The 26,663-nt window shown below is 36.4% G+C and overlaps 1 protein-coding gene across 14 annotated transcripts in view; it reads right to left on the bottom strand.

The window, feature by feature from the left end:
* STAU2 (staufen double-stranded RNA binding protein 2) overlaps positions 1–26,663 on the bottom strand; it is a 301,142-nt gene that overhangs the window by 160,102 nt on the left and 114,377 nt on the right. For all 14 annotated transcript variants that reach the window (XM_082674511.1, XM_082674521.1, XM_082674510.1 and 11 more), the window contains 3 exons: positions 24,087–24,224; positions 15,490–15,621; positions 1,170–1,230 (listed from right to left, as the gene is read on the bottom strand). In XM_082674511.1, coding sequence (XP_082530637.1) covers positions 1,170–1,230; positions 15,490–15,621; positions 24,087–24,224 — 331 coding nt within the window. The remainder of the gene's footprint in view (positions 1–1,169; positions 1,231–15,489; positions 15,622–24,086; positions 24,225–26,663) is intronic.

The following is a 26,663-nucleotide window of genomic DNA, read 5'->3' as shown; positions in this document are numbered from 1 at the left end:
ATCCTGAACTGATTCCATTTTTTCTTTGGGCAATGTGCTAAGCCTATCACATTCATCATCCTTACATACAGAGACAAAAGGCCCAGAGTCATATTACATTATTTAAATTATTCCCAGAAAGTAACTCATGAATACTATTACCTCACTGAAATAGTCTTTCCAAGAGGCTAGTTTTGGTGATCCAAGAATTCAATTCTCATAAGCATGCTTTGATAAGAGTTTGCTACAAATTTCATTATACATCAAGAGATGAGCTGCTAACATGAAAGAATACTCTTCATTATGACGATTTACATATTTAAGCTAATTCAGCTTCTGAAGGTTATGAAGAAGAGAACTAGGGTTAGAAATGAGAGAGATCTGACTTCACTCAGGCCTTCACTTCGATGAGGTCTTCACTGGCTGGCTGTGCTGTTTTACTGATTAACAGTAAAATAGTCACTTCAGTGACAACAGATGCTTTTTGGGAAAGGTGGGGAGGAAATCAAGCAAAATATCTACGCTTCCAATGCATAACAGCTTGATCATGTACCTCTGAAAAAAGAAATAACCTGAAGTGGATTTTTAAATGCCTGATATACTATATTTGGAATAAAATTGTAAGCAATTTTATTCTTACATTTCTGACATTTCAATCAGTGACTTTAATAAAATATCAAAAATTCTAATGACTCAGCACAACCTGAAAAATGTGGGTATTACAATGTTAAATGAAACCCAGTACAAACTTTCATCTATATTATAATTATGTAAAAGTGTGTGTGTGTGTGTGTGTGTGTGTGTGTGTGTGTGTGTGTGTGTGTACCTAAAAAGTAGAACTGTGAAAAGAGTTGATGTTGGGTTATAATGGGCTGATAGATAATTGTTTTTCTTTCTTGATTCTTTTCTATTGTAATAATGTCACAACAAAAACAACTTATAAAAAAAGAACATCACTGCTTTATGGATAAAATAGTACTCCGTCTGCAATGACTGAACCACGTTAAAGATATGAGTACCTGTGTCTTCTGTCAGTTCCAGGAAAGCAAACACCACAACTTCCGTGCATCCCCCATAACACTTAACGTCTCATCTCAGGTCCAAACAGACCCAGTAAATACCCAATGAGGGACAAGTCACTGAACCACTGATGAACACCAAGTGTAGTTAATATAAAAATAGAAACTTACTGTTATTTGTTGGTTCAGGAAACCCAGCCTTTGGACCACTCCATCCTTTGTTTTCCCCTGTCTGAAAAATTAAACCAATTGTTTAAGTCCGGGGAAAGAGACTCAAATTCAAAAAGAAAAAAGTTGACTAATCAATTAAGCAAGGGCGAAAGTTATTCTGCTCGTTCTCTCCACCTCTGACCCCAGAACCATGGACACAAGAATAACCAACATGAACGGTACCATCTATCCCTTTTCTACATTCGAATCTGTTTCTTATGTCTCCTGCTTTTATCTGTTTATTTAAATTTATAATTTAAGTCATCAATAAAGCCCCATATTTAGTATATGTATTATATTTATACAACATGGGCTCTACCAAGGTGGTGAAGAAGTAGATAATTCTTTTTCAAACAGTAGACAATAATCATCACAAGTGCTAAAGTGACTAAAAGGGCTTCTTTATCACTTCTGAAGTCAAATTAACAATAGAAATATTACTATGTCTGTACTGAAAAGTCCTGACAAGGGTCACTGAATATTGCTAATGACATGGGCAAAAACCCTGAAAACTAAACCCTAACTTTAAGTGAAATCTGGAATATCCTGGCTTTTCCCAGATGATTTGGTCAATGTCTAGTGTAAAATACATTCTGAGCTCAGATATTTTGAAGTAGTAAGTATTTTAATCACATTATAAGTGACTTTAACTGGTTACATTCTCTTTTTGTGGAGCTGCTGTTATTAAGTACTCCAGGAGGGGAAAAGGCCTATTTCCTATTATAAGCAGTATTTATGTTATCAGATGTCAAAGATCAAAGGGATAAATTAAATCCATATATAAACACAAACTACGTTTCCAGCAAATAGTGTACAACTGTGAAAGGACGGAGGAGAAAACGTGTGTAAATGCAGATACACGTGGACGGGAAGGCCTGAGGAGACTCCCACTCACAAGTTCTCTGTGAAGCACAAAACAGGACCACAGAATGAGAGGAGCGCTGACGGAGGGGGTTATAAATCTGAGGAAAGTGTACACTGCAAGGAATAAGTCACTTCAGGGAAAGAAAGAGCTGGCTGGTTAGAAGAATACAGATCCTCAGGCACCTGAGTGCTCAGTCGAAGTTGGTAATAATACATTTAGCACTTCATTTCTCCCTTTCTCTCCTTCTACTAATAACCAAAGTTACTTAAGTATTAGATTTCATTCCCTAAGCCTAATTTTTCACCTTCAACTGACTCCCAAGCCTGCTGCTCTCTGATTTCTACCCCAACACTCTCATGAAACTGCTTTTGTAAGGTTTCTGCTTAAACATGACACAGTGACCACAAAGAGTAATCTCTTCTCTCTCCCCAAACAACTCTAAATTGATAATCCAATAAGCCATAAACTCTCTCTCTTGCCCTCTGCCCCTACCCTCCCCAGAATATGAAAGGAAGCAACAGCAGAAGAGGTAAGTCAAAGTTGGTAACCTGGAAAGCAGATTAGCTGCAACTAACTTAGCAGATGTGAGCTGGCTGAAACCTCACCTGCAGAGCAAGAAGCCAGCAAAGAGCTCACAAAGAGTAAATCAGTTTGTGCTCCAGGAGCCCAGAAAGCCTCGGGAATCAGAAGCACACCTGGTACTTCTAAAGATGAATCCTGGAAGAGCCTGAAAACAGAAAGATTGTTTGGAGCTCTTTCAAAATGCTATGAGACTTCCAGGTCACCTCTCGGACCCCAAGGAGACAGATTTCCTAAAAGGTTTCCTCTTCAGAAAGGCCTAAAACAGAGAGGCTCTGCACACCAGGTACAGCTGAGATGGGATGGATCTATACGCCACACTGCAAATAAGGAGATGGAGTCCAACGCTACATCCTTACATTCTGGAAGATAAGGTTCCCCAGCTCCCTTCCTCACTGGGCCTCAGAAGACAACCCCCAGCCTACGACCCACAAGGATGGTGAGGACAACACAGGGAACAGAGTAAAACTTCAAAAAAAAAAAAAAAAAAGATTAAAAAAAACGTTCTCAGAGAGAAAGAAAGAGAGAAATATTACACGCATTAAACAAGAACAGGAGGTTATAAAGAGGAATATTCCGAGAATGAGAAAGAGCTCTGGGAAATAAAAAATACGATAGCTGAAGCAAAATAATTCAAAGAACGACTGGAAGACAAAAGTGAAGAAATCTCCTAGAAAACAGAACATAAAGAAAAAGAGAGAGAGATAGAAAATAAAGAAAGAATCAGAAGATCATCCATTAGACTAACAGGTAACCTAGAAAGAAACATTAGCAAAAATGGAAGGAAAGAAATTATCAAAGAAAAAATATAAGAAGTCTCCCACTTTTAAAGTATATGAATTTCTGGACTGAAACCCAAACACCTAACACAATTTATAAAAGAATATACAAATCAAGTCAATCACCCATGAATTTTCCAAACTCCTGAGAAAAGAAGTTAGAAAAGCATCAAGAGGGAGACGAAACATAAAGGTTTCGTAACAGGCTGAAGAATCAGAAGGCTTTAGAGTTTCAACAGGAATGCTGAGAGGTAGAAAACATTGGGGCAATGCCTTCAAAACTCTGTGAAAAAAGTATTTCTAATTTAGAATTATGTCTCAGAAAAACTATCAACTGTGTGGGAAACATAAAGATGTATCAGACCTATAAGATCTCAAAAAAATTTACTCCCCATGTATCCTCTATCAGGAAGCTACTAGAGCATGTACTCCATGAACACAAGGAAATAACTGAAGAAAAAGGGAAACTGTCCAGAAAACAGGCAACTCAACAAGGGAGAGAGGCAAAAGCAATTTTCAGTGAAATGGTGAAGAAAAGAACCAAAATAGTGGGTCTTTAGCAGATCCATCAAACAAACAGTCCAAAGTAGAAGAGGAGGATAAAGAGCTCCAAGAAAGAAAAACCAAGAAACTAAAAAAGTACATGACGTGTTTACTTGGCAGAGAGTTTGGGGTTAAATTAGACAGACATAGAAAAGTATACATGTGGAGTATGAATAAGAGAACTAAATCTTCATTTTCCATAGCAGGAACTCAGATAATAACCTAAGAAGAAAAACAAACAAACAAAAAAAACACCAAGAAATCTCAGTATAAGCTACTGACGGTAGAAAATAACAGAACAACTAAAACGGTAGTGAGTGGTTGCCTTTGGAAAAAGGGAAACAGAAATGGTCAGTTGCAGTGCAGGATAGCATGGTTTTTTATTATAAAACTTGAGTCTTTATACCATTAATCTTGAATAAATCTCGACTTCTTATACATATATGAGTACTATGTATATTACTCTGACCAATATATAATAAACAAATATTAAAAAGAATAAAGCACATGCCAGTTATGTCTTGATGTAGAACAAATTCCAAGTTATAAGTGAAACCACGACATGTAAGTGAAAAAAAAAATCAAGTTACAAGATCAGTATATTTTTTTAAAGGTAGAGAGAGTGTTCCACTCTTCCTTAGAATGTAGAAATGTAACAATGAGAAAGAGCCAGACAATGTAAAAAGTCCTAACTTTCCTTGAACCCATCAGAGATCTGAGATTGTAAAGCAAACAAATGACATGAATTCTAGAGAGTGACAAACCCCTCTGAGGAGAGGCTGGGCTCACAAAATATTTCAACATTGGCAGAGCAAGGAAGGAAGAGATGAATACCAAAAATGCTGGTAAGAAGGCGGCAGATGAAACGCTAGTAAATTCTGAAAGACTGCATGTGGGTTAGCACAACAGTTTAGAAAAACTAGGAACTCCAGAGAGAAGTGCTTTTCCACGGGCTTCCTCTGGGAACTCAGGACAACTGGAGGTACATCAGGAAACCGGAGAGAGCCTCACTTGGTGGTACAGGTATGAAGCAGGTGAATGTCTGTCACAGAGAGAAAAGCAAAGAACTTTGCACACTCCTCTAGTCTTCTCTCATACAAAGACAAAAGCTCAAGCCACTAAGAAAGGAGAGAAACAAATCCTATCTGCCTCTGGGGTAGAGGTAGGAAATTTTATTAACCCGAAAGCTCAGGCAAAGACTCATTGCTTCCGGGTAAAGAGTAGAAGCAAAAGCTATCTACTCCCAGAAAAAAAAAAGGGAGGGTAGAAAACCCTCTTGAGAGAAAGACCCTGCGCCAATATAAAGCAGATGTCTGAAAATGCTGGGAAAGGGGCTGGAAAACTCTACTGCACCCAACACAACCTACAGATCCAAAGTAAAGTTTGGCTACCATGGGGAAGGAGGTAGAAGTAGTAGGAAAAACCCACCTCTGAGCCCCAGGCCCATAGAGTCTGTCTGAGAATGAGGTTGGACAAGAAAATCAAGAACTATGCTCCCTGGCTATTGTAAATAGAGCTGCAATGAACATTGTGGTACATGACTCTTTTTGAATTATGGTTTTCTCAGGGTATATGCCCACTAGTGGGACTGCTGGGTCGGAAGGTAGTTCTATTTTTAGTTTTTTAAGGAACCTCCATACTGTTCTCCATAGTGGCTGTATCAATTTACATTCTCACCAACAGTGCAAGAGGGTTCCCTTTTCTCCACACCCCCTCCAGCATTTTTTGTTTGTAGATTTTTTGATGATGGCCATTCTGACCGGTGTGAGGTGCTATCTCATTGTAGTTTTGATTTGCATTTCTCTAATGATTAGTGATGTTGAGCATTCTTTCATGTGTTTGTTGGCAATCTGTATATCTTCCTTGGAGAAATGGCTAATTAGGTCTTCTGCCCATTTTTGGATTGGGTTGTTTGTTTTTTTGATACTGAGCTGCATGAGCTGCTTGTAAATTTTGGAGATTAATCCTTTGTCAGTTGCTTCATTGGCAAATATTCTCTCCCACTCTGAGGGTTTGGAAGCAACCTAAGTGTCCGTCGACAGATGAATGGATAAAGAAGATGTGGCACATATATACAATGGAATATTACTCAGTCATAAAAAGAAACGAAATTGAGTTATTTGTAGTGAGGTGGATGGACCTAGAGTCTGTCATACATAGTGAAGTAACTCAGAAATATACTGTATGCTAACACATATATATGGAATCTAAAAGAAAAAAAGGTTACGAAGAACCTAGGGGCAGGACAGGAATAAAGATGCAGACCTACTACAGAATGGACTTGACGACACGGGGAGGGGGAAGGGTAAGCTGGGACAAAGTGAGAGTGGCATGGACATATATACACTACCAAATGTAAAACTGATAGATATTGGGAAGCAGCCACGTAGCACAGGGAGATCAGCTCGGTGCTTTGTGACCACCTAGAGGGGTGGGATAAGGGATGGTGGGAGGGAGGGAGATGCAAGAGGGAAGAGATATGGGGATATATGTACATGTAGAGCTGATTCACTTTGTTATAAAGCAGAAACTAACACACCATTGTAAAGCACTTATACTCCAATAAAGATGTTAAAAAAAAAAGAATTATGCTCCCTTACCCAACACAATCCTATGATCAAATAATTAGTAGAAGCAGTTGACTACAAAGCATAGAGATATCCCTCACCTCATCGCACAGCAAAGAAAGGACTGCTGCAACCTGAGGATGGAGCAGAAACATTGAGGAAAAACCCTCCCCAAACCTTACCCCAAACAAAACACAGATAACAGCAAACCACTGCCAAACGAACTTGAAGTTAACAGACTGTGGCAACAACAAAACCCAAAACAAGCCCAACTACTGACTAGATTGATGCCACCTTCCATAGTAACAGTCTGACAGAAGAAGAGATTTGCCTATTTCTCAACATAAATGCTATTTAACTCAGCCTCTAATGTTTCTCAATACACAATGTCCAACATTCATTCAAACATTATGAGACATCCAAAACTGCAAAAAGAAATAACCCTTTGTCAAAAGAGGGAGAAGTCAACAAAACAGGACCCAGAGATGACCCAGATGCTAGAACTCTAGGAAATAAATTTTACAATACCTATGATTAATAGCTTAAAAGATCTAATGTAAAAGGCAAACAACATGCATGAACATTTGGAGAATTTCAGGAGAAAAACAGAAATTATAGTAGAACAAAAGCAGATGGAAATCCTAGGGAGATAAATATCACAGAAGAAAATTAATATTGATGTCATTATTAATAGATGAACATAGCTGGAGAATAATCAGTAATATTGTAGATAAATCAATAGAAATTCCTCAAACTGAGAAACAGGAAAAAAAACAAGGAGTGAAAAATAAAAAGGAACAGAAGATTCTGGATCTATTAAGACAACACCAATGAGCTAACAAATGTGTAACTGGAAACTCCCAGGGAGAGAGAAGACAAGGAAGAAGAAATATTTTAAAAGATGATACCTGAGTATTTGACAAAATAACTGAATGACAACAAATCCCAGATCCAATGTGTTCAGAGACCACTAAGCAGAAAAATACAAAAAGGAGAAAGGAAGGAGGAAGAGGAAGAAAAGGAGGCAAAAGGGAGAAATGAAAGAGGAAGGAGGGAGAAGAGGGAAGAAGAGAAGGAGGAAGAAAGGAAAGAATCAAATTTAGACACATCAGAGTCAAACTGCTGAGAACTAATGAAAAAGGAAAATTTTGAAGGCCTTCAGAGGGGGAAAAAAAGCACACCAAGAGAGGGAAAAAAAGGCAGATAAGAATTACAACAGACGTCATATAAAAAACTATGCAAGTCAGAAGACAGTGGAACAAGATCTTATAAAGTGCTGAAAGAAACACAAAAACCCAGAATGCCATACCCAGACAAAAATAACTTTTAAAATGAAGACGAAATAACAAATTTCTCATCAAACAAAAGCTGACAGAAATCACTGCCAGCAGACCTGCTAATACAAGTAGTATTAAAGGAAGTTCTACAAGCAAGAGTGTAATACCATAAAGAAATTTAGATCTACACAAATGAATGAAGAATTCTGAAAATGGTAAAAAATGAAACTAAATGTAAGATACTTTTCCTGATTTTAACCACATAAAAAGATTGACTATATAAAGCAAAATTAGTAACAACTGTGGGTTTTATACTATATAGAGAGAAGTAAAATGTATGATCACATCGAAGGTGAAATAAAAAAAAGTGAACAAAGAGTAAATGGAAAAAACAGAAACAACTAATAAGATGGTAGATTTAAATGCAACCACATCAACAGCTATAATAAGTACAAATGGTCTGATCACCCCCAACTAAAAGGCAGAGATTGTCAAATTATATTTTAAAAAGCAAGACCCTTGGGACTTCCCTGGTGGCGCAGTGGTTGAGAGTCCGCCTGCCGATGCAGGGGATACGGGTTCGTGCACCGGTCCGGGAAGATCCCACATGCTGCGGAGCAGCTGGGCCCGTGAGCCATGGCCGCTGAGCCTGCGCGTCCGGAGCCTGTGCTCCGCAGCGGGAGAGGCCATAGCAGTGAGAGGCCCGCGTACCGCAAAAAGAAAAAAATAAAAATAAAAATAAATAAAAAGCAAGACCCTATTATATGCTTTCTAAAAGAAACCAATTTAAACATAAAGACACAGATAGGCTAAAAGTAAAATGATGGGGGGGAAATATCCCACACAAACACTGATCAAAATAAAACTGGAGTGACTATATTAACATCAGACAAAGAAGAACTCAGAACAAGGAATATTACCAGGGAGAGAAAAAAATCACATAATAATAAAGTGGCCAAGTCATCATAAAAGCATAACAATCCTAAAGGTATATGTATGTAACAACATAGCTTCAAAGTACATAAAACAAAACTGATAAAGCTGAAAGTAGATAAATCCAAATTTCTAGCTGGAGACATTAACACTTGATAGAAGAAGTAAACAGAAAATCAAAAGAGACACAGGACTTGAAAGAAGAAATCAAAGGGAAATTAGAACAAATTTTGAAATGAATAAAAATGAAAACTCAACTAGTCAAAATCTGTGGAACAGAGCTAAACCAGTGCTTAAAGAGAAATACATATCATTAAATTCTTATATTAGAAAAGAAGAAAGTTCTCAGATCCACAATCTAAGCTTCTAGCTTACAAAACTAAAAAAGAACGGAAAATTAAATCCAAAGCAAGTGAAGGAAGGATAAAATGAAGAGCAGAAATCAATAAAATTGAAAATAAAAAAATAGAGAAAAACCAATGAAACCATAACCTGGTTGTTTGAAAAGAATAAAAATAATTGATAAACCCCTAGCCAGATTGATCAGGAGAAAAAAAGAGAACAAATTATCAGTATCAGAAATGAGACAGAAAATGTCACTACAGATGCTGTAGCCATTAAAAGAATGGTAAGGCAGTGTTATGAACAATTTTATACCATTAAACTCAACTTAGACGAAATGGACAAATTCCTTGAAAGATTCGAACTGCCAAAGCTCACTCAAGCAGAAGTAGATAATCTGAGTAGTCTTATATCTATTTTTTAAACTCAATTTATACTTAAAACCTTCCTACAGAAAAAATTCTAAACCCAGATGGCTCCACTGGTAAATTCTACCCAAAAATTAAGGAAGAAAGAATACCAAACTCTTTGAGACTATGAAAGAGGAGGAAATACTTCCAAACTCACTATAGGAGGCCAGCACTACCCTGACAGTGATATTAAAACCAGTATTTCTACTTGGGATGATGAAAACTTTCTGGCAGTGGACAGTGGTGATAGTTGCACAACACTGTAATTGTACTTAATGCCACTGAAATGTACACCTAAAAGTGGTTAAAACGGTAATCTTTGTTATGTATGTATATATAGCTATCCCCCACCTTTTCAAAGTTTACTTTATGCCATTTGCTTTTATGAAAGACCTGCACTAGTACCTGTTATTGCTGACCAAAAGAAATCCAAAGAGGGTTTTCACTTCTATGAAAAACCAAAAATACCATTCAGCGTTTATTTTGCAGGTAACCATCACTGCGGCAGTGCACACCAAGAGTGGCAACTACATTCAGCATCTCAGCATCCAGCCGCCATAACTTTGAACTGCGTCTGAAGATCTGTGCTTTATCTGGATTTATGTTGTGCATCTGTTACCACGATGTGTCCTAAGGTAAACACTTCTTCATTTTAGGCCATTCTGGCTTACAAAATGTTTCACAGGAATGCTATACTTTCAGATAGTGGGGGAAAACTGTATCACATAAATTTTTTTAAATCCATCAATAAAAAAATTCACCATATCCACAAACTAAACAGGAAAGTCATATGCGTATCCCAACAGATGCACAGAAAGCATTTGGCAAAGTTCAACATTCACTGATAATTAAGGGGGAAAAAAACTTCCCAACAATGCAAGAATACCAGGAACTATCAGTCTGATATAGAGCATACATAAAAAGCTTACAGGGGCTTCCCTAGTGGCGCAGTGGTTGAGAGTCCGCCTGCCGATGCAGGGGACACGGGTTCGTGCCCCAGTCTGGGAAGATCCCACATGCCGCGGAGCGGCTAGGCCCGTGAGCCATGGCCACTAAGCCTGCGCGTCCGGAGCCTGTGCTCCGCAACGGGAGAGGCCACAACAGTGAGAAGCCCGCGTACCGCAAAAAAAAAAAAAAAAAAAGCCTACAAGCATCACAGTATATAATGGTGAAAGACAATGATTTCCTCGTAGGATCAGAAACAAGGTAAAGATATCTGCTTTCCTATTCAACAATCAATCGCTTCTATTCAACACTGTTCTGGATGTTCTACTCAGGGCAATAAAGCAAGACAAATAAATAAAAAGCATACAGATTAGAAAGGGAAAAAAACTGTCTTTATTCACAGACGACACATCATCGATGCAGAAAATCACAAAAAAATCTGCAAAATAAGCTAATCTAACTGATAAGTCAGTTTAGCAAGGTCACAGGATACAAGGTCAATATATAAAAGACAACTGTATTTCTATATGCTAGAAAAGAAGAATTGGAAATTAAAAACCAATACCATTAACAATAGCATCCACAAACATGAAACACTTAGGGATAAACATTAAAAATGTACAAGATATTTCTATGAAAAAGTACAAAACACTGCTGGGATCTATTTCCGAAAACCTAAATAAACAGGGAGCTAGATCTTGTTCATGCACTGGAAGACTCAATATTCTTAAGATATCAATTTATGCAAAACTGATCTATATAGTCAACACAATCCCAAAGAAAAATCCCAACTGGATATTTTTTGGTAGAAATTGACTCTACAGTTTATTATGAAAATGCAAAGACTCTAGATTAGCCAAAAAGATTTTTAAAAAGCAGAACAAAGATGGAGTTCTTTATCTGATTTGAAACCATAGCAAAAAAGCTACACTCTACATACAGTTGTAATAGCTAAAGAACAGACATACAGATTAATGGAACAGAATAGAGACTCTAGAAACAGACCCATACATATGTGGTCAATTGATTTTCAACAAAGATGCTAAGGAATTCAATGGAGAAAGCACTCATCTTTTAAACAAATGTGGTGCCTGAACGTACATAAAAAAAGGAGAGAAGGCAGGAAGGGAGGAGAGGGGAGTCCTTCATCTGATAGAGGACTGGCACACAAAATATATAAAGAACTTTTACAACCCAATAATAAGGAAGCAAAACATCCAGTTTTTTAAAAGACAAAAATTTTGAACAAATACTTCATGGAAGAGATATGAATGGTAAATAAACACATGATAATCTACTCAGCATTATTAATTAGGGAAAATGCAATTAAAATCCAAAGAGATAATGTTATACACCTACTAGCATGATCAACGCTAAATGACAATAACAAGAGCGGGAAAAGATGTGGAGTAACTGGAAATCTCAAACATTGCTTGTGGAAATGCAAAATGGTACAGCCTCTCTGGAAAACATCTTCAGTTTCTTGTAAAGTGACACGGTACTTATTATTTAACTGTGTACCTATAGGATATACTAGAGAATATGTACGATAAAGATTTTTACACGAATGTTTGTAACCACTTTATTTATAATAGCCTCAAACTACAAACAACCTAAATGTTGGTGAAGAATAAAATAGTGACAAACAATAAAACAGAACAAATGAATGATAAATGCAACAACGTGCAGGAATCTCAGCAATAAGAAGCCAGACACAGGACTTCCCTAGTGGCGCAGTGGTTAAGAATTGCCTGCCATTGCAGGGGACACGGGTTCGATCCTTGGTCCAGGAAGATCCCACATGCCACAGAGCAACTAAGCCTATGGGCCACAACTACTGAGCCTGCGCTCTAGAGCCCACGAGCCACAACTACTGAGCCCGCGCGCCACAACTACTGAAGCGCTCACGCCTAGAGCCCGTGCTCCGCAACAAGAGAAGCCACCACAATGAGAAGTGCGTGCACCAAAACAAAGAGTAGCAAGGGGCTCGCCACAACCAGAGAAAGCCTGCACACAGCAATGAAGACCCAATGCAGCCAAAAATAAATAAATAAACTAAATAAATTTATTTAAAAAAAAAAAGAAGCCAGACACTAAAGGCTACATAATGTACGATTCAATTTATACAACATTTTGGAAAAGGCAAAATTATAGAGACAGAAATCAGTCCAGTGCTTGGCAGGGGCTAAGGAAAGGGGAAGACACTTACTATAAATGGGCATTAAGGAATTGTTTGGGGTAACAGAATGTTATAAATCTTAATTGTGATGGTGGTCAGTGCATGTACACACACACACACACACACACACACACACACGTCGAAATTTACTGAACCACAACTCGATAAATGTGAATATTTTTAAAGGGGGTATGTTAGTGCATACACATAGAGTATCTCTGTAAGGATATTTATTTCATCTTTATTTATCAAATCCTTACATAAGATTCATTATATTTCAGACACCATTCTACACAATGTACAAATATTAACTCACTGTGGGAGATAACTTTTTAGGAAGAGAGACCAAGAGACTGAGGGTCTCAGGGTGAAGTGAGACTAACATTTTTTTTTTCACTGTTTACTCTTTTGTGCTATTTAAATTCTTTTAAAATCATGTACATATCTTGCTTATTTTTTTTTTAAAGCCAACTTTTTAAAAACTGCTTTTACAGGGGTTTTTTTTTAATTGCTTTTGCTACATTCTCCAAAGATCTTCTTATTGACAAGTCATCATATTCACGCCTTCTCTTATTCGATCTCTGCAGCACACGACTGCCACCTTTTTAAAATCATTCTCTACTGCCCCTTTTGCAGGTATTCTTTCCTCCTCCTTCTTCCTGTACCCCCACGCACATTATCTGCTACTGAGATCTCATCATGTACACCTCAGAAGGACTGCTGGTGTCTTTCCCCTCTCCTCTCTACCACCACTGCCTTAGTTCAGATTCTCAGCATCTTTCACCTGAACAATTCTGCTAGCACGGGCCTCCCTGCCTTCAGTCCTGTCCTGCCCAAATCCATTCACTACATTACTTACAGGACTGTCTTTTGAAGAAAGCAAACCAGATCATGTCACTTTCAAGTTCAAATCTCAAATTAATAATTCAAAAGCTTTTACTTCACATAAAAACAGTGGTCTCGGCTATTCCTGACTTTCCAGATTCATCTTCACATATCTAGAATTTTAATTATACTATAATTTTTGTCATATGATTAAAGCTCCTCACCCCTAACACTTACTGGTCAGTTCTTGCGTGCAGGGACAAAATTCCAGTCATCCCGTTATCTTCAATTTTAAGTGTTTGGCATTTAGTGGGGGTGGTGGTTAATTTTATGTGTCAACTTGTCTGGGCTACAGTTCTCAGACATTTGGTCAAATGTTATTCTGGGTGTTTCTGTGAGGGTGTTTTTGGAAGAGATTTACATTTAAATCACTGAACTTTGAGTAAAGCACATGGCTCTCTATAATGTGGGTGGGCCTCGACAGTTGAAGTCCTGCCTAGAAAAAGGCTGACCTTCCCTGGAGCCAGAGGCAGCTCTCTAGCCAATCGCCTCTGGACTCTGCAGCTCTTTCCTGAGTCTCCAGCCTGCCAGCCTCCCCAGCAAACTTTGGACTAGCCAAGCCTCCAAAATTGCATGGGCCAATTCCTTAAAAAAATCTCCGTGTGATACACACACGCACATGCACACGCACACGCGCACACACACACACTCTCTCTCTCTCTCTCTCTCTGTTGGGCTCTGTTCCTCTGGAGAACCCTAACTAATAACACAGTGGGTAAGCAAAAAACGTTTTTCAAATTAATGAAATTAATGCCAGTTTTTTGTTCTATTTTATTTTCACGTAACTTACAAATAAATGTCTATGAGATTTATTTTGACATATTTTTATAAATCACCTATCAATTTTAAGTCAATATAAATGTGTTAAGTTAAAACAACATATACACAATATAGGAACTATAGAAACTTGAACACGTTAGGTTTCATGTTACAAATACTTTTAAAAGAAGAAAAAGCATTCATTAGCCAGGTTATAAAAACAGAATTGAAATCTCCAGTGATATCACACAGACAAATAATTTTTAATCACTCAAAATAACTTCCTAGATATTCACAGTACCTTAAAAAGAAAAGCATATCTAAATATTTTTTAACAGATGATATCATTTCTACTCTAGCCTTCAGAAAGGTGTTCCTACAGAAACTGAAAATATCCCTGAAACAGAATCCTTATGTGAGAAAATGGCATGGAAAAAAGCATATTGTTTATGATAGAAATAATTATTATGCCTGTTTTGTGAATGTTCATACAAATAAAATATTTAATAAAAATAATTTATACATATGTATAGATAAAATGATAATTTAATACAAAGTGAAATGAAGCCAGTTCCTGCCTAGTTATCTGCCAAGTCCTGAATTCAAGGTTCTCAGCTTCTCTTACAACAGAGGTAGGTGTTAATGATGTCATTACCTGCTGCAGAAGAAATAGGGGACCATGAACACAAGTCTTGGCAGAAAATAAACACCCTCTGAGTTTACCCTTAATTTAAAGTAAACAGAAAAATTAGTTTATAGAGTGTCTGTCCTATATAGCTCCTGCCCTAAAGGTGTAATCAGGATCTTTATTTCTAGTGTTTTCAGCTGTATTCCAGAAATAAAGGCTAACAACCTCTATTCTTAAAAAAGCACGAATTAAAACTGTGTACATAAGGCAAAAATCATCAGTCAGTAAGCTAAAAATTATTACATTGGTATTATATAAGATATGTATAATGATACAATGAACTTTTAGTATTTTCTAATTGTAAGATTATAATATTTTATCTTGAACCCTAAACAGCTGTTATTTTATACCTGGAGAATCTATCTTTAAAGAGATGAAGATAGAGTACCACCTTAGAAAAGTTAAAACTTGACATCTACTTTAACACCAGTTAAGACAGTACTTAGAGTCAAGGAACACTGGGACAGAATTTGCTCATCACTTTTGTACCCTGACAGGATAGAACTTGTCCATGTAAATTTAACTCTCACCTTGTCAAGTTGATCTTGAAGACTAGTGGATGCTTTATAACCAAGCTGTAACAGCATTGCTTCTGCAGCATTTTTTTTGGCTATCTTTTTATTAGGTCCTGTTCCAGTAGCAACTTCATTGCCTACCTTGACCTGGTAAGATTAAAGTAAGAAATTAATGATAGCTGCTTTGGTAACAAACCTTAACACCATAAAGCAATGTGTTCTGCTCTCTAGCATTCAAAAATATAAAGTTCAGTCCATAATAAAAATGGCAATTAAGATCCCTTTTATGTAAAATATATATGAATATATACATGGAGAAAAGTATGGAAACATGGTCCTCAAAATGTCAGTGGGGGTATCTCAGGATGACAGAATCTTAGAAGATTTTTAGTTCCTTACATATTTCTATATTATTTGATTTTTAAACAATAAACTTGTACTATTGATATAAGCATAAAAATAAAATTCACATTGTAGAGAGTTGATTACGACTACATTTAGTATTCTTAATAAACTGAAAAGGCTGAAATTCATGCTGCTGCCACTTAAAATAATATAAAATGGGCAGAGGACCTGAACACACATTTCTCCAAAGAGGACGTGGAGATGGCCAAGAGGCACATGAAAAGATGCTCAATATCGCTAATCATGGGGGAAATGCAAATCAAAACCACAATGAGCTATCACCTCACACCTGTCAGAATGGCTATCATCAAAAAGAACACAAATAACTAATGTTGGCGAGGATGTGGAAAAAAGGGAACCCTCCTGCACTGTTGGTGGGAATGTAAATTGGTGCAGCCGCTGTGGAAAACAGTGTGGAGGTTTCTCAAAAAAACTAAAAACAGAATGGGGGAGAGGGATAAATTGGGAGACTAGGATTGAGATATACACACTACTATACAAAAAATAGATAACTAATAAGGACCTACTGTATAGCACAGGGAACTCTACTCAAAACTCTGTAATGACCTATATGGGAAAAGAACCTAAAAAAGAATGAATATATGTATATGTATAACTGATTCACTTTGCTGTACCCTAAAACTAACACAACATTGTAAATCAACTATACTCCAATAAAAATTATTAAAAAAAAAAAAAAAAAAGAACTACCATATGTCCCAGCAATTCCACTCCTGGGTATATATCCGAAAAAAACAAAAACACTAATTCAAAAAGATACATGTACCCCAATGTTCATATTAGCATTGTTTACAACTGCCAAGATATGGAAGCAACCTAAGTGTCCATCAACAGATGAATGGATAAAGAAGATGTGGTATATACACACAATGGAATACTACTCAGCCATAAAAAGAATGAAATTCTGCCATTTGAAACAACTTAGATGGACTTGGAGGGTATTATGCTAAGTGAAATAAGCCAGACAGAGAAATACAAATACTGTATGATGTCACTTATATGTGGAATCTAAAAAATACAACTAGTAAATATAACAAAAAAAGAAACAGACTTACAGAAAACAAACTAGGGGGGAGAGGGAGGAGGGGAGAGGCAATATAGGGGTAGGAGATTAAGATGTACAAGCTACTATGTATAAAATAAGCTACAAGGACATACTGTACAACACCGGGAATATAGCCAATACTTTATAATAACTAAAATTGTGAATTATTGCATTGTACACCCGTAACTTACATAATATTGTACAATAACTATACGTCAATAAAAGTCTTTAATCCAAAAAATAAATTTTAAAAATGATATCGTTTACAAAGGTTTACATTAAATAGTTCCTGAAGACAATTAATATATAAAGGTTAGTACAATACTGTGGTTAAGAACAAAGACTTCCAAGTCAGATTTAGTTGAAATCCAACTCTACTACTTCCTAGCTGCATGACCTGATTCAAATTATTTACTATATCTAAGCCTCAGTTTTTTCATCAGTAAAAGAGGGATAATAAAATGACCTAATAGTGTTGCTTTGAAAATTAAACACAAAAATGTATGTAAACTACAGTGTATGTTACAGTATGTGAGTATAACTGCTCGATAAATGGTAGCTTTTTATCATTAGAACTATTCCACAGTTACCTTTTGTGAACACTTGATGTACACATGTATATATGTACATCAACATATTTAAATACACATCAGTCATTTTATATCCACGTGTACATTTCCTGAGTTGGGTAATGATTTTTTAGACTTGCATGTACTGAGATAATACAAATATAAAAAGTAAATTAGAAAACAAAAAAGGAAAGAATTACAAGGAGAAATAGAAAATACACAATGAGAGTGGAATTTGTTTTTATACGTTGTTCTCAGTAAGTGAGAGAAGCAGACAAGAAGATAATCACAATTTTGGAAATTAAACAATCTAAATAATCTATGGGCAAAGAAGAAATCTCACCGGAAATTAGAAAATATTTTAATAATAATGGAAATATGGAATAATGGAAATATATCAAAACTTGAAGGATGTAGCTAAAAGAGTGTCTAGAAGAAAATAAATAAGCCATAAAAGCTTAGAGAGGGCTTCCCTGGTGGCACAGTGGTTGAGAGTCCGCCTGCCGATGCAGGGGACACGGGTTCGTGCCCGGGTCCGGGAAGATCCCACATGCCGCGGAGCGGCTGGGCCCGTGAGCCATGGCCACTGAGCCTGCGCGTCTGGAGCCTGTGCTCCGCAATGGGAGGGGCCACAACAGTGAGAGGCCCGCGTACCGCAAAAAAAAAGCTTAGAGAAAGGCAGAAAAGTAATAAGCTAACCATCCATCTCAAGAAGTGATTAACAGCAAAATAAACCCAAAGAAAATAGAAAAATAGAGACAAGAGCAGAAATTAAGGAAATATAAAACAAAGTACAACAGAGAAGTTCAAAAAGCTTAAAGCTGGTTCCCTGAAAAGACTAATAAAATGATAAACCAAAGGTAATACTGATCACGATAAAATAAGACACAAATAAGAATGAAAATGGGAGATTACTATAGCTTCTGTAGCATTACAAAATAATAAAGGATACTGAATATTTCAGCTAACATTTTTTGACTATTTACATAAAATGGAAAAATTCCTAGACAATACAAATTACCAAAACTGGCAGAGAATAAACTCTTAGCTATATAGATCTGTAACTACTAAAGAAATTAAAACCACAATTAAAAACTTTTCCACAAAGAGAACTTCTGAGAGCTTCTCCAGCAAGTTCCACTCAACATTTAAGAATAATGCTAATCTTACAAAAATTCATCCAAGAATAAAAAAAGAGGAATCAGTCCCCAATTATTCAATGAGGCATCACTTTGGTTCCAAAATCCAACAAGTATAAGAAAAAAATTTTACAGACCAGTTTCACTCATGAACATAAATGCTAGTTTAAACCATATAATAGTACATTGAACAAAGCAATATTAAAAAGAAGAAAAATTGTGACTAAGTTAGGTTTATTCCAAAAATGCAAGATAAGTCTAACATTCGAAACTCAAACGAAATCAATAGAATCTGCTATATTAATCAGTTGAGGAGACAAATCATATGATCACCCTAATAAATGAAGCAAAAGCATTTGCTAAAACTCAACATTCATTCATGATAAAAATTCTTAGCAACTAGGGAAGGAAGAGAACTCAAACCTCAGCAAACATTATACTTAATGTTGAAGTTCTGAAATTAGAAACAAGACAAAAATGCCCTCCATTTTTACTAGTATTTAACATTTTACTGCAAACACTGGACATAGCAATAAGGCAAGCGAAATAAAAGGTTTAAGAATTAGAAGTGTAAGAACAAACTGTCATTACTTGCAGAAATAATATTTACAGAGGAAATCCAAGAAAATGTATGGGTAAACTATAAGAATTTATGAAAGTACAAGTTCTTGTATAAAAGACAGTATACAAAAGCCAACTGCCCTTGTATAGTCCATCAACGATTAAGTAGAAAATGAAAAATATTAAAAGATACAATTTCTATTAAACAAAAATCAAATATCTATGATGTTTAAAATCTTTACACATAAAACAATACACATTATTGAGAAATATTAAGATAAACCTAAAAGAGGTATGCCATTCTCATGCATTGAAGACTCAATATTATAATATCAATTTTTTCAAATTGACCTATAAATTCAATAAATTCCCATCAAAATCCCACACATATTTTCACAATATTTGACAAGCTGATTCCAAAATTTACATGGAAATGCAAGGTGCAAAGAACAGCCAAGATCCTTTTGAGGAAGAACAAGGTGGGGGCATTATTCTTCAGGATGTCTAGACTTATTATAAAATTAACATCAGGGAAAAGAGAGATAAACTTGACTGCCTTAAAATGAATTACTTCTATTCCTCAAAAAGTATCATTAGAAAAGGAAGAGTCAAGTCACAGCACAAGAGAAGATATTTGAAATGCCATATAACTGCAAAAGGTTCACATTTCCAGAATATATAATAGATTCCTATAAATCAATTTTTTTTAAAAAAAACAGCTGAAAAATGAGCAAGAAAGCTGAACAGGCAATCTATATCTGAAATTTTGAATTGTTTTATCAAATGTCACTGCAATTTGTTTAAAAAAAATTAGAAAACTTCAATAGCTTCATGTCACTTTAATAAAATTTCACAACGACACCTATACTGGGTACTATCAATGAATGGCTATGTGATACAACTAAAACTAGTTTTCAGATACAATGTATGATAATTCTACACATATTTTTCTTTTTTGGCTTTTGTGTGTAATCATAACATTTGTTAGTTCACTTGTGTCAGAACATATAGATTTCCATCTGGTATCCACACATGTGTACTGTTTGCCATTTATTCTTACACCATTATTGAGATTTTTATTTGTATTACTATTTCCATCACTACTTTTAAGCTTCAGTGAACCAGCTCCTTTTAAGGAATTAGGGATATGCAACACAGTGCTTAAAAAAAAACTTAACAATTATAAATAATGTCCAAATTATATGACAAAGAACTGCATTTTCTAAACAGAGTATAACTCAAGATGAACTAAATGACATACTTCTTGCAGTATATGAGACACTGAAAATGTACTCATTATAGAACCTCTGTAACAACTATCACAAATCTTATAGTTCAGATCTGTGCAATGTTTTTGAAACATTTCATTGCTGCTTCTCCTGAAACCAGAAACCACCACATTATGACAAATCAGCAAATAGTCTATGGACCCCACTCAGAAGCACTGATCTAGTGCTGTTCACGGCATATCCTTGGAGCTGGGTGAACACACACACCTCCCACATCTGTTGGCCTGCACCTGACCCAATGTATCAAGGCCTTGTGTGTCCTTGAGTCCCTGGCAAGAGCCAGCCTCTGCTACCTGTTGTTTTTTCCAGTGCTTGGTTTGTTCCCCAGCTTCACCAGACCCTGTGTTGTTGCTGGAATGCATGCTAGCTAAAAGATTAGGCCAGCTACGTCAGAAGCTTCCTCTACTGCTCTGAGGGTCACAAGACTTGCCAAAGTAAATGGCAGCAAAAGATAACTGAGCAGCGAAAGATGTTTCATCTGTTTTCACAAGCTATATAGGTCTTGTCATTCTCATTCAAATCTTCTGCTGCTTCATCCCTAAGTCTCATTTACCTGCCCAGGCCTGAGGCCCTCTGGCTCCAGGTTCCTGCTCTCGGGCCATGGGGTTCCCATCACAGCATTCACCTTAAATCTATGTCTGCTGGCTTTCCGTCTGACCTACTCTGACACCTCAAGACTTATTTCCAGAACAGGTGCTTCCAGATTCATTTTTCCCATTCACCCACCCCTTGTCTGACACAAGTTTTTACAGTTGCATGGTTCAATAGCTTGTGAGTAGTTGGTTACCCCAGAGTTATTTGTTACTATTGAAAAAGACCACTGTGCTAAAGGACTTTGATTCCCTGCCAGCACTCACAGTGGTCACTCAAAAAAAAGAAATCACTGCATTATAAAAGTCAAGTAAGTATGTAAGTAAACTTCCAAAAGTCATCTTCCTACAAAGCTCACAAATTTTATAACTATTGTAAGACTTTTACATTAAAATGTTAATTTTTCTGCAAAGAAGCTCAATTATTTTGCTACGCAATAAATTTAAGACAGACAGATTTTTTGTCTTTAAACAAATCATTTAAATTAATCAAGTCATCTGGACTTCCTGGCAGTCCAGTGGTTAAGACTCCACGCTTCCATTGCAGGGGTCACGGGTTTGATCCCTGGTCAGGGAACTAAGATCCCACGTGCCACACAGCACAAAAAAAAAACAAAAAAAAAACCCAAGATACTATTTTAAAAAAATTTATTTTTAATTAATCAAGTCCTCAAAAAACCAACGAAAAAATTCTAAAATAGCATTTACCAAAAACTTAATTATCTTTCACTGAGTCACAAATGAAATTTCCTTTACATATATTTTTTAAAATCTGGAGATCTTAATCACAGGTAGAAAAATTAACATCATACGACACATAATAACAGAACGTGCTGATATACAATTTAGTTATTGTTATTTTCTCTTGAAAAATTAAAATATGCCTCCCCCCCAAAAAAAAAAAAAACTTTAAGAAATTTTCTCTGGACCTAAATACCCAAATAATGTCATCAGAGATTTTCCTTTACCTAGCAATCAATACAAGTAACTACATCCATTTTATAACACACATTTGTTTGTGGGGATTTTCTGGTGATAGATAAATATGAGCGCATTATCTTTAGAGAGTTTACTTCCACATTCAATTATAACGAATGATAACATTGTTTAAGTAGTTTATACAAAAGCCTTTACTTTGATGAAGTTGCTGCAATACTGTAATGAATCCACTGGGGCTTTCAGAAGAAGGAAAAAACAATATGAATTCAGTGTGAAAACATTTAGAAGTACAGCCAAATGTTCCTGTTTGACTAGAATGTTTATGAATACCCATAAAATGGAAGCTCGCCTAAGGTATTCTAAATTCCTCTTTCAAAAGGGGTACTCAATACACTCCACAGGAAAGGAATTGTTTAATAAAGTCAAAGCCAGCTTGTTATTCCTGACACAGGTCTAAAATGTAGGGGATTTTTTTTTCCCCTCAAGTTTTGGAGTTCAAAGAATATTTTCTATAATTCTTTAAAGTCAAGAATGTAAAAAGAAAACCGGTGCACATGTTTAACAAAGTGAAAATACTGGAACCACACTGTTGCAGGTCCCAGTGACATCCAGACAATAATGTGTTCACAAACCACAGAAGATTCCCCCTCTCTGGATATCTAAGTTCCCAACTGTGGTTCACCTGTAACTACATCATAAGTTTATATCGCCAACAAAAGCCTAACATACTAGCTCTCAATCAGGCAGGCAGCAAATATACCTCACATGTTTATGAAGGTCCTGCTACATACATACCGCCATATTGGGTACTGCGAGATAAAGCAACGTGGGGATTACAAATTAGGAAGGAAGGTAAAACTTAGACATGCATGAAAGTTAATCAACATGAGATACACTATTCGAGTCCAGAACGTTTGCCATGGGTCAGCACTTAATTAACATCTGTTGATTGCAACTGGGTTTTATTACAAATGAGAGCCACAGGTTTGACTGGAAAAAGGTTCTCTGACAAGCCTATTATAACAGAAACAGTTGGGACAATGAGAATTTAAACACAGACTGGGCGTGAGATGATTCTAATGAACCATGCCTAATGTAAGAAAAGGTAAGAAAAACTTCCATATGTTTTAGAGATACACACTAAGTACGTAGGCTAAAATGAGATGTGGTTAGAAAGTAGCTTTAAAATACTTCAGGAAAAGAAGGAAAGGAGGGTGGGAGGAAGGGAGGAAAGAAAAACTGACGGCCAAAGCCCAGTACAGCAGAAATCATAATTGCTGGCTTTGGATGATGGGCATTTTCCCTAAGATGCCATTATACTCTTCCATTATACTATTTTTTAAAGCATACTATCAAATATATCCACCTTTGGCTATGTTTGAAATTTTCATAACAAAAATGAAAAGTTTCTGTGATACCGGGGCTTGACTTGGCAAATGAAGGTGGACAGGTATAGGATTTATAACGAAGGAGGGCATTTTAGGTCTTCTCCCTCATTCTCAGTCCCCACCCATCGACCAATACACCAGCAACCATTCTTCAATTTTCTTGGCTTCACAACGCAGCAGTTAAGTCTCTCAGCAATTCCGAGTTCCTCAGTTCTCACCACAGTTAGGTAGCCGGCTAGCTCCCTTTTCCTAATTTATCTAATAACCCAAAAGCCCGTGCTCTTGGCCCTGTTCCACATACTACGTCCACCCTTCTAAATTTTGTTTCTAATTCCATCTGTCTTTTATTCCCAGTAGTTAATAGACTCCAGCTGCAAATTGCAACACATTAAGTTACAGATAGGCATTCCCAGTGATGAACTCTGTGTGAGCTCACAGCCCCTTAGAAACACATACTATCTATTCTAACACGTCCTTGACACTTGAATGTTTCAACCAAGTGGGTAGATGGGCCTGGAGGGAATGAACACTTTAAATGTAAACAGTTTTATTACCTTCTACTATTAATTCCTAGTTTTCGTTTCCACCATATCTCTATTCCAGCTTCAGGATTTCTAAATGTTTTCAATAGCTAAAAAAATCTTTTAATATAAAAGTTAGAAATACCTGCATCACAAATTCCCGACGTCGAGGCATTCCTCTTTCTGAAAGCAAAACGTAATCTGGTTCCTTTTCCTTTTTGGCCTGTTGAATTTGAGCCAGGCGGCTAATGGGGTTCATTCCTTGACCATATTCTGGTCCAGCCTAAAAAAATTTAAGAAAAATTTTCAAAACATAAGGCCTGCTTTTAAAACTTGTTATTAGATCCTTAAAGAAACCATGGTTCTCACCTCCTCCCCTGTACCCCAAAACTCTGTCTGAAATAAATGAAAATTTATAAAGGAAAATTAGAAAACGGATCTGAATCTAGGCTTCTATAGGATTCAGGGCTCAGAAGTATTATTGATAAGTTGGTCAACTATCCTTTTAAACTCTTTAATACAGTAGGAGTTGCTTCACAACTTCTATTCATCCAAAAACACCAAAAAGAATGTAAGAAGACAAGCCATGAACTGGGAAGAGATATTTGAAATACATGTAAGTTAAAAAAAAGATACACCCAGTATCCAAAATATATTTTTTAAAACTCCTAAAAAGTATTAAGAAAAAGACCATCTAAAATAAAAATGGGGAACTCCCTGGTGGTCCAGTGGTTAGGACTCTGCTTTCACTGCCAAGGGCCTGGGTTCTATCCCTGGTGGGGGAACTAAGATCCCGCAAGCCATGAGGTGTGGCCAAAAAAAAAAGTGTTAAAATAAAAATGGGCAGGACTTCCCTGGTGGTCCAGTGGTAAAGGATCCACCTGCCAACGCGGGGGACGTGCACTCGATCCCTGGCCGGGGAATTAAGATCTCACATGCCATGGGTCAACTAAGCCCGCACGCCACAACTACTGAGCTTGCATGCCTCAACTAGAGAGCTCATGTGCGGCAAACTACAGAGCCCACTTGTTCTGGAGCCCATGCGCTCTGGAGCCCACACACCACAACTAGAGCAGCCCACGCCCACAACTGGAGAGAAGCCCACGTGCCACAACAAAGAGCCCACGCACTGCAATGAAAGATCCTGCATGCCTCAATGAAGATCCCACCTGCCGCGACTAAGAGCCAATGCAGCCAAACATGAATACTTTTAAAAATAAAAGAAAAATGGGCAAATGAGATGAACAGATACTTAACAGAAGAAAAGAAAACATATAAAAAGATAATCCATCTCATTAAGACTCAGAAAATGCATATTAAAACCACAGTGAGACACTATTTCATACCTATCAATTTAGCAAAAGAAGTCCAACAGCCTCAACTGGTGAAGGTGGGGAGTAACAAAAACTTACACAGTGCTGGTCATAATATAAACTGGAACACAATTTGGCAACGCCTAGTAAAGCCAATAAGTAACCCACTCCTCAGTAGCCTCTTCAACTAGAAAACTGTTACCCAAATGTGCTAGCTCATTTGTATGGGAATATCCACAGCTGCATTATTTGAAATAGCAAAAAAAGAAAAACTGGAAATAACCTAAACATTCTTCTATAAAAGAAAAAATAAATTATGGCATGTTCATACAATGGAACGGCATATAACAGTGAAAATGAATTAAGTAGTGCTACATACATCAAGATGAATGAATTTAAGAAAAACATGTTAAGTGAGAAAAGCAAGCACAGAAGTATGTATAAAGTATGAAATAATTTATATAAAGCCCATTAAAACTACAAAACACTGGTGAAATTAAATAAGATCTCAGTAAGTGGACAGACACACATGTTAATGGATCAGCAGACGCAATATTCTTAAAATGTTGATTCTCTTCAAACTGATCTATCAATCAAATCTATCAAATCAATCAAAATCAATCTATCAACCCCAATCAAAACCCCAGCATGTGCTTTTGGGTAATAGTTAATAAGCCAATACTTAAAATTCATATGGAAATGCAAAGGACAAATAACCAAAACAACCTTGAAAAAAGAACAAAGTTGGAGGAATCAGACTACCTGATTTCAAGATTTATTATAACGCTATAGTAATCAAGATAGTATGTGTGGTACTGGCAGAAAGACAGACAAAGAGATCAATGAAACAGAACAGCATCCAGAAGTACATCCACACATATATGGTCAACAAAGGTGCAAAAGCCATTCAGTGGAGAAAGGGTGGTCTTTTCAACCAACGGTACTGGAACAATTGGATATTCACATGTAGAAAAGAACCAAAACTTCAATCCATACCTCACACAAAAGTTAACTCAAAATGGTTCATAGGCTTAAGTGTAATATCTAAAACTAAAACTTCCAGAAGAAAATATAGGGGAAATTTTTCTGGTTTGGTTAGGTAACAATTTCTTAGATACAACGCCAAAATCACATTCAATAATAATAATGATAATAAACTGAACTTTGTCAAAATTAGTAACTTCTGTTCTTTAAAAAGGACAAGGCACAGGCTTGGAGAAATATTTGCAAACCACATATCTGATTAAAAAAAAACTTGTACCCAGAATATATAAAGACCTCTCAAAATTCCATAATAAATTTATATTTTAAATGTATTATTTGTTATTATTTAAATTATTACTTAAAACTTTTTAAGCGAGCAAAAGATCTGAACAACACTTCAGCAAGCTTCATGTGCTACTGCATAT

Source organism: Grampus griseus (genome assembly GCF_964374135.1).
Source record: "Grampus griseus genome assembly, chromosome: 17".
Lineage (NCBI taxonomy): Eukaryota > Metazoa > Chordata > Mammalia > Artiodactyla > Delphinidae > Grampus > Grampus griseus.
This window is presented reverse-complemented; position numbering and strand designations above follow the sequence as displayed.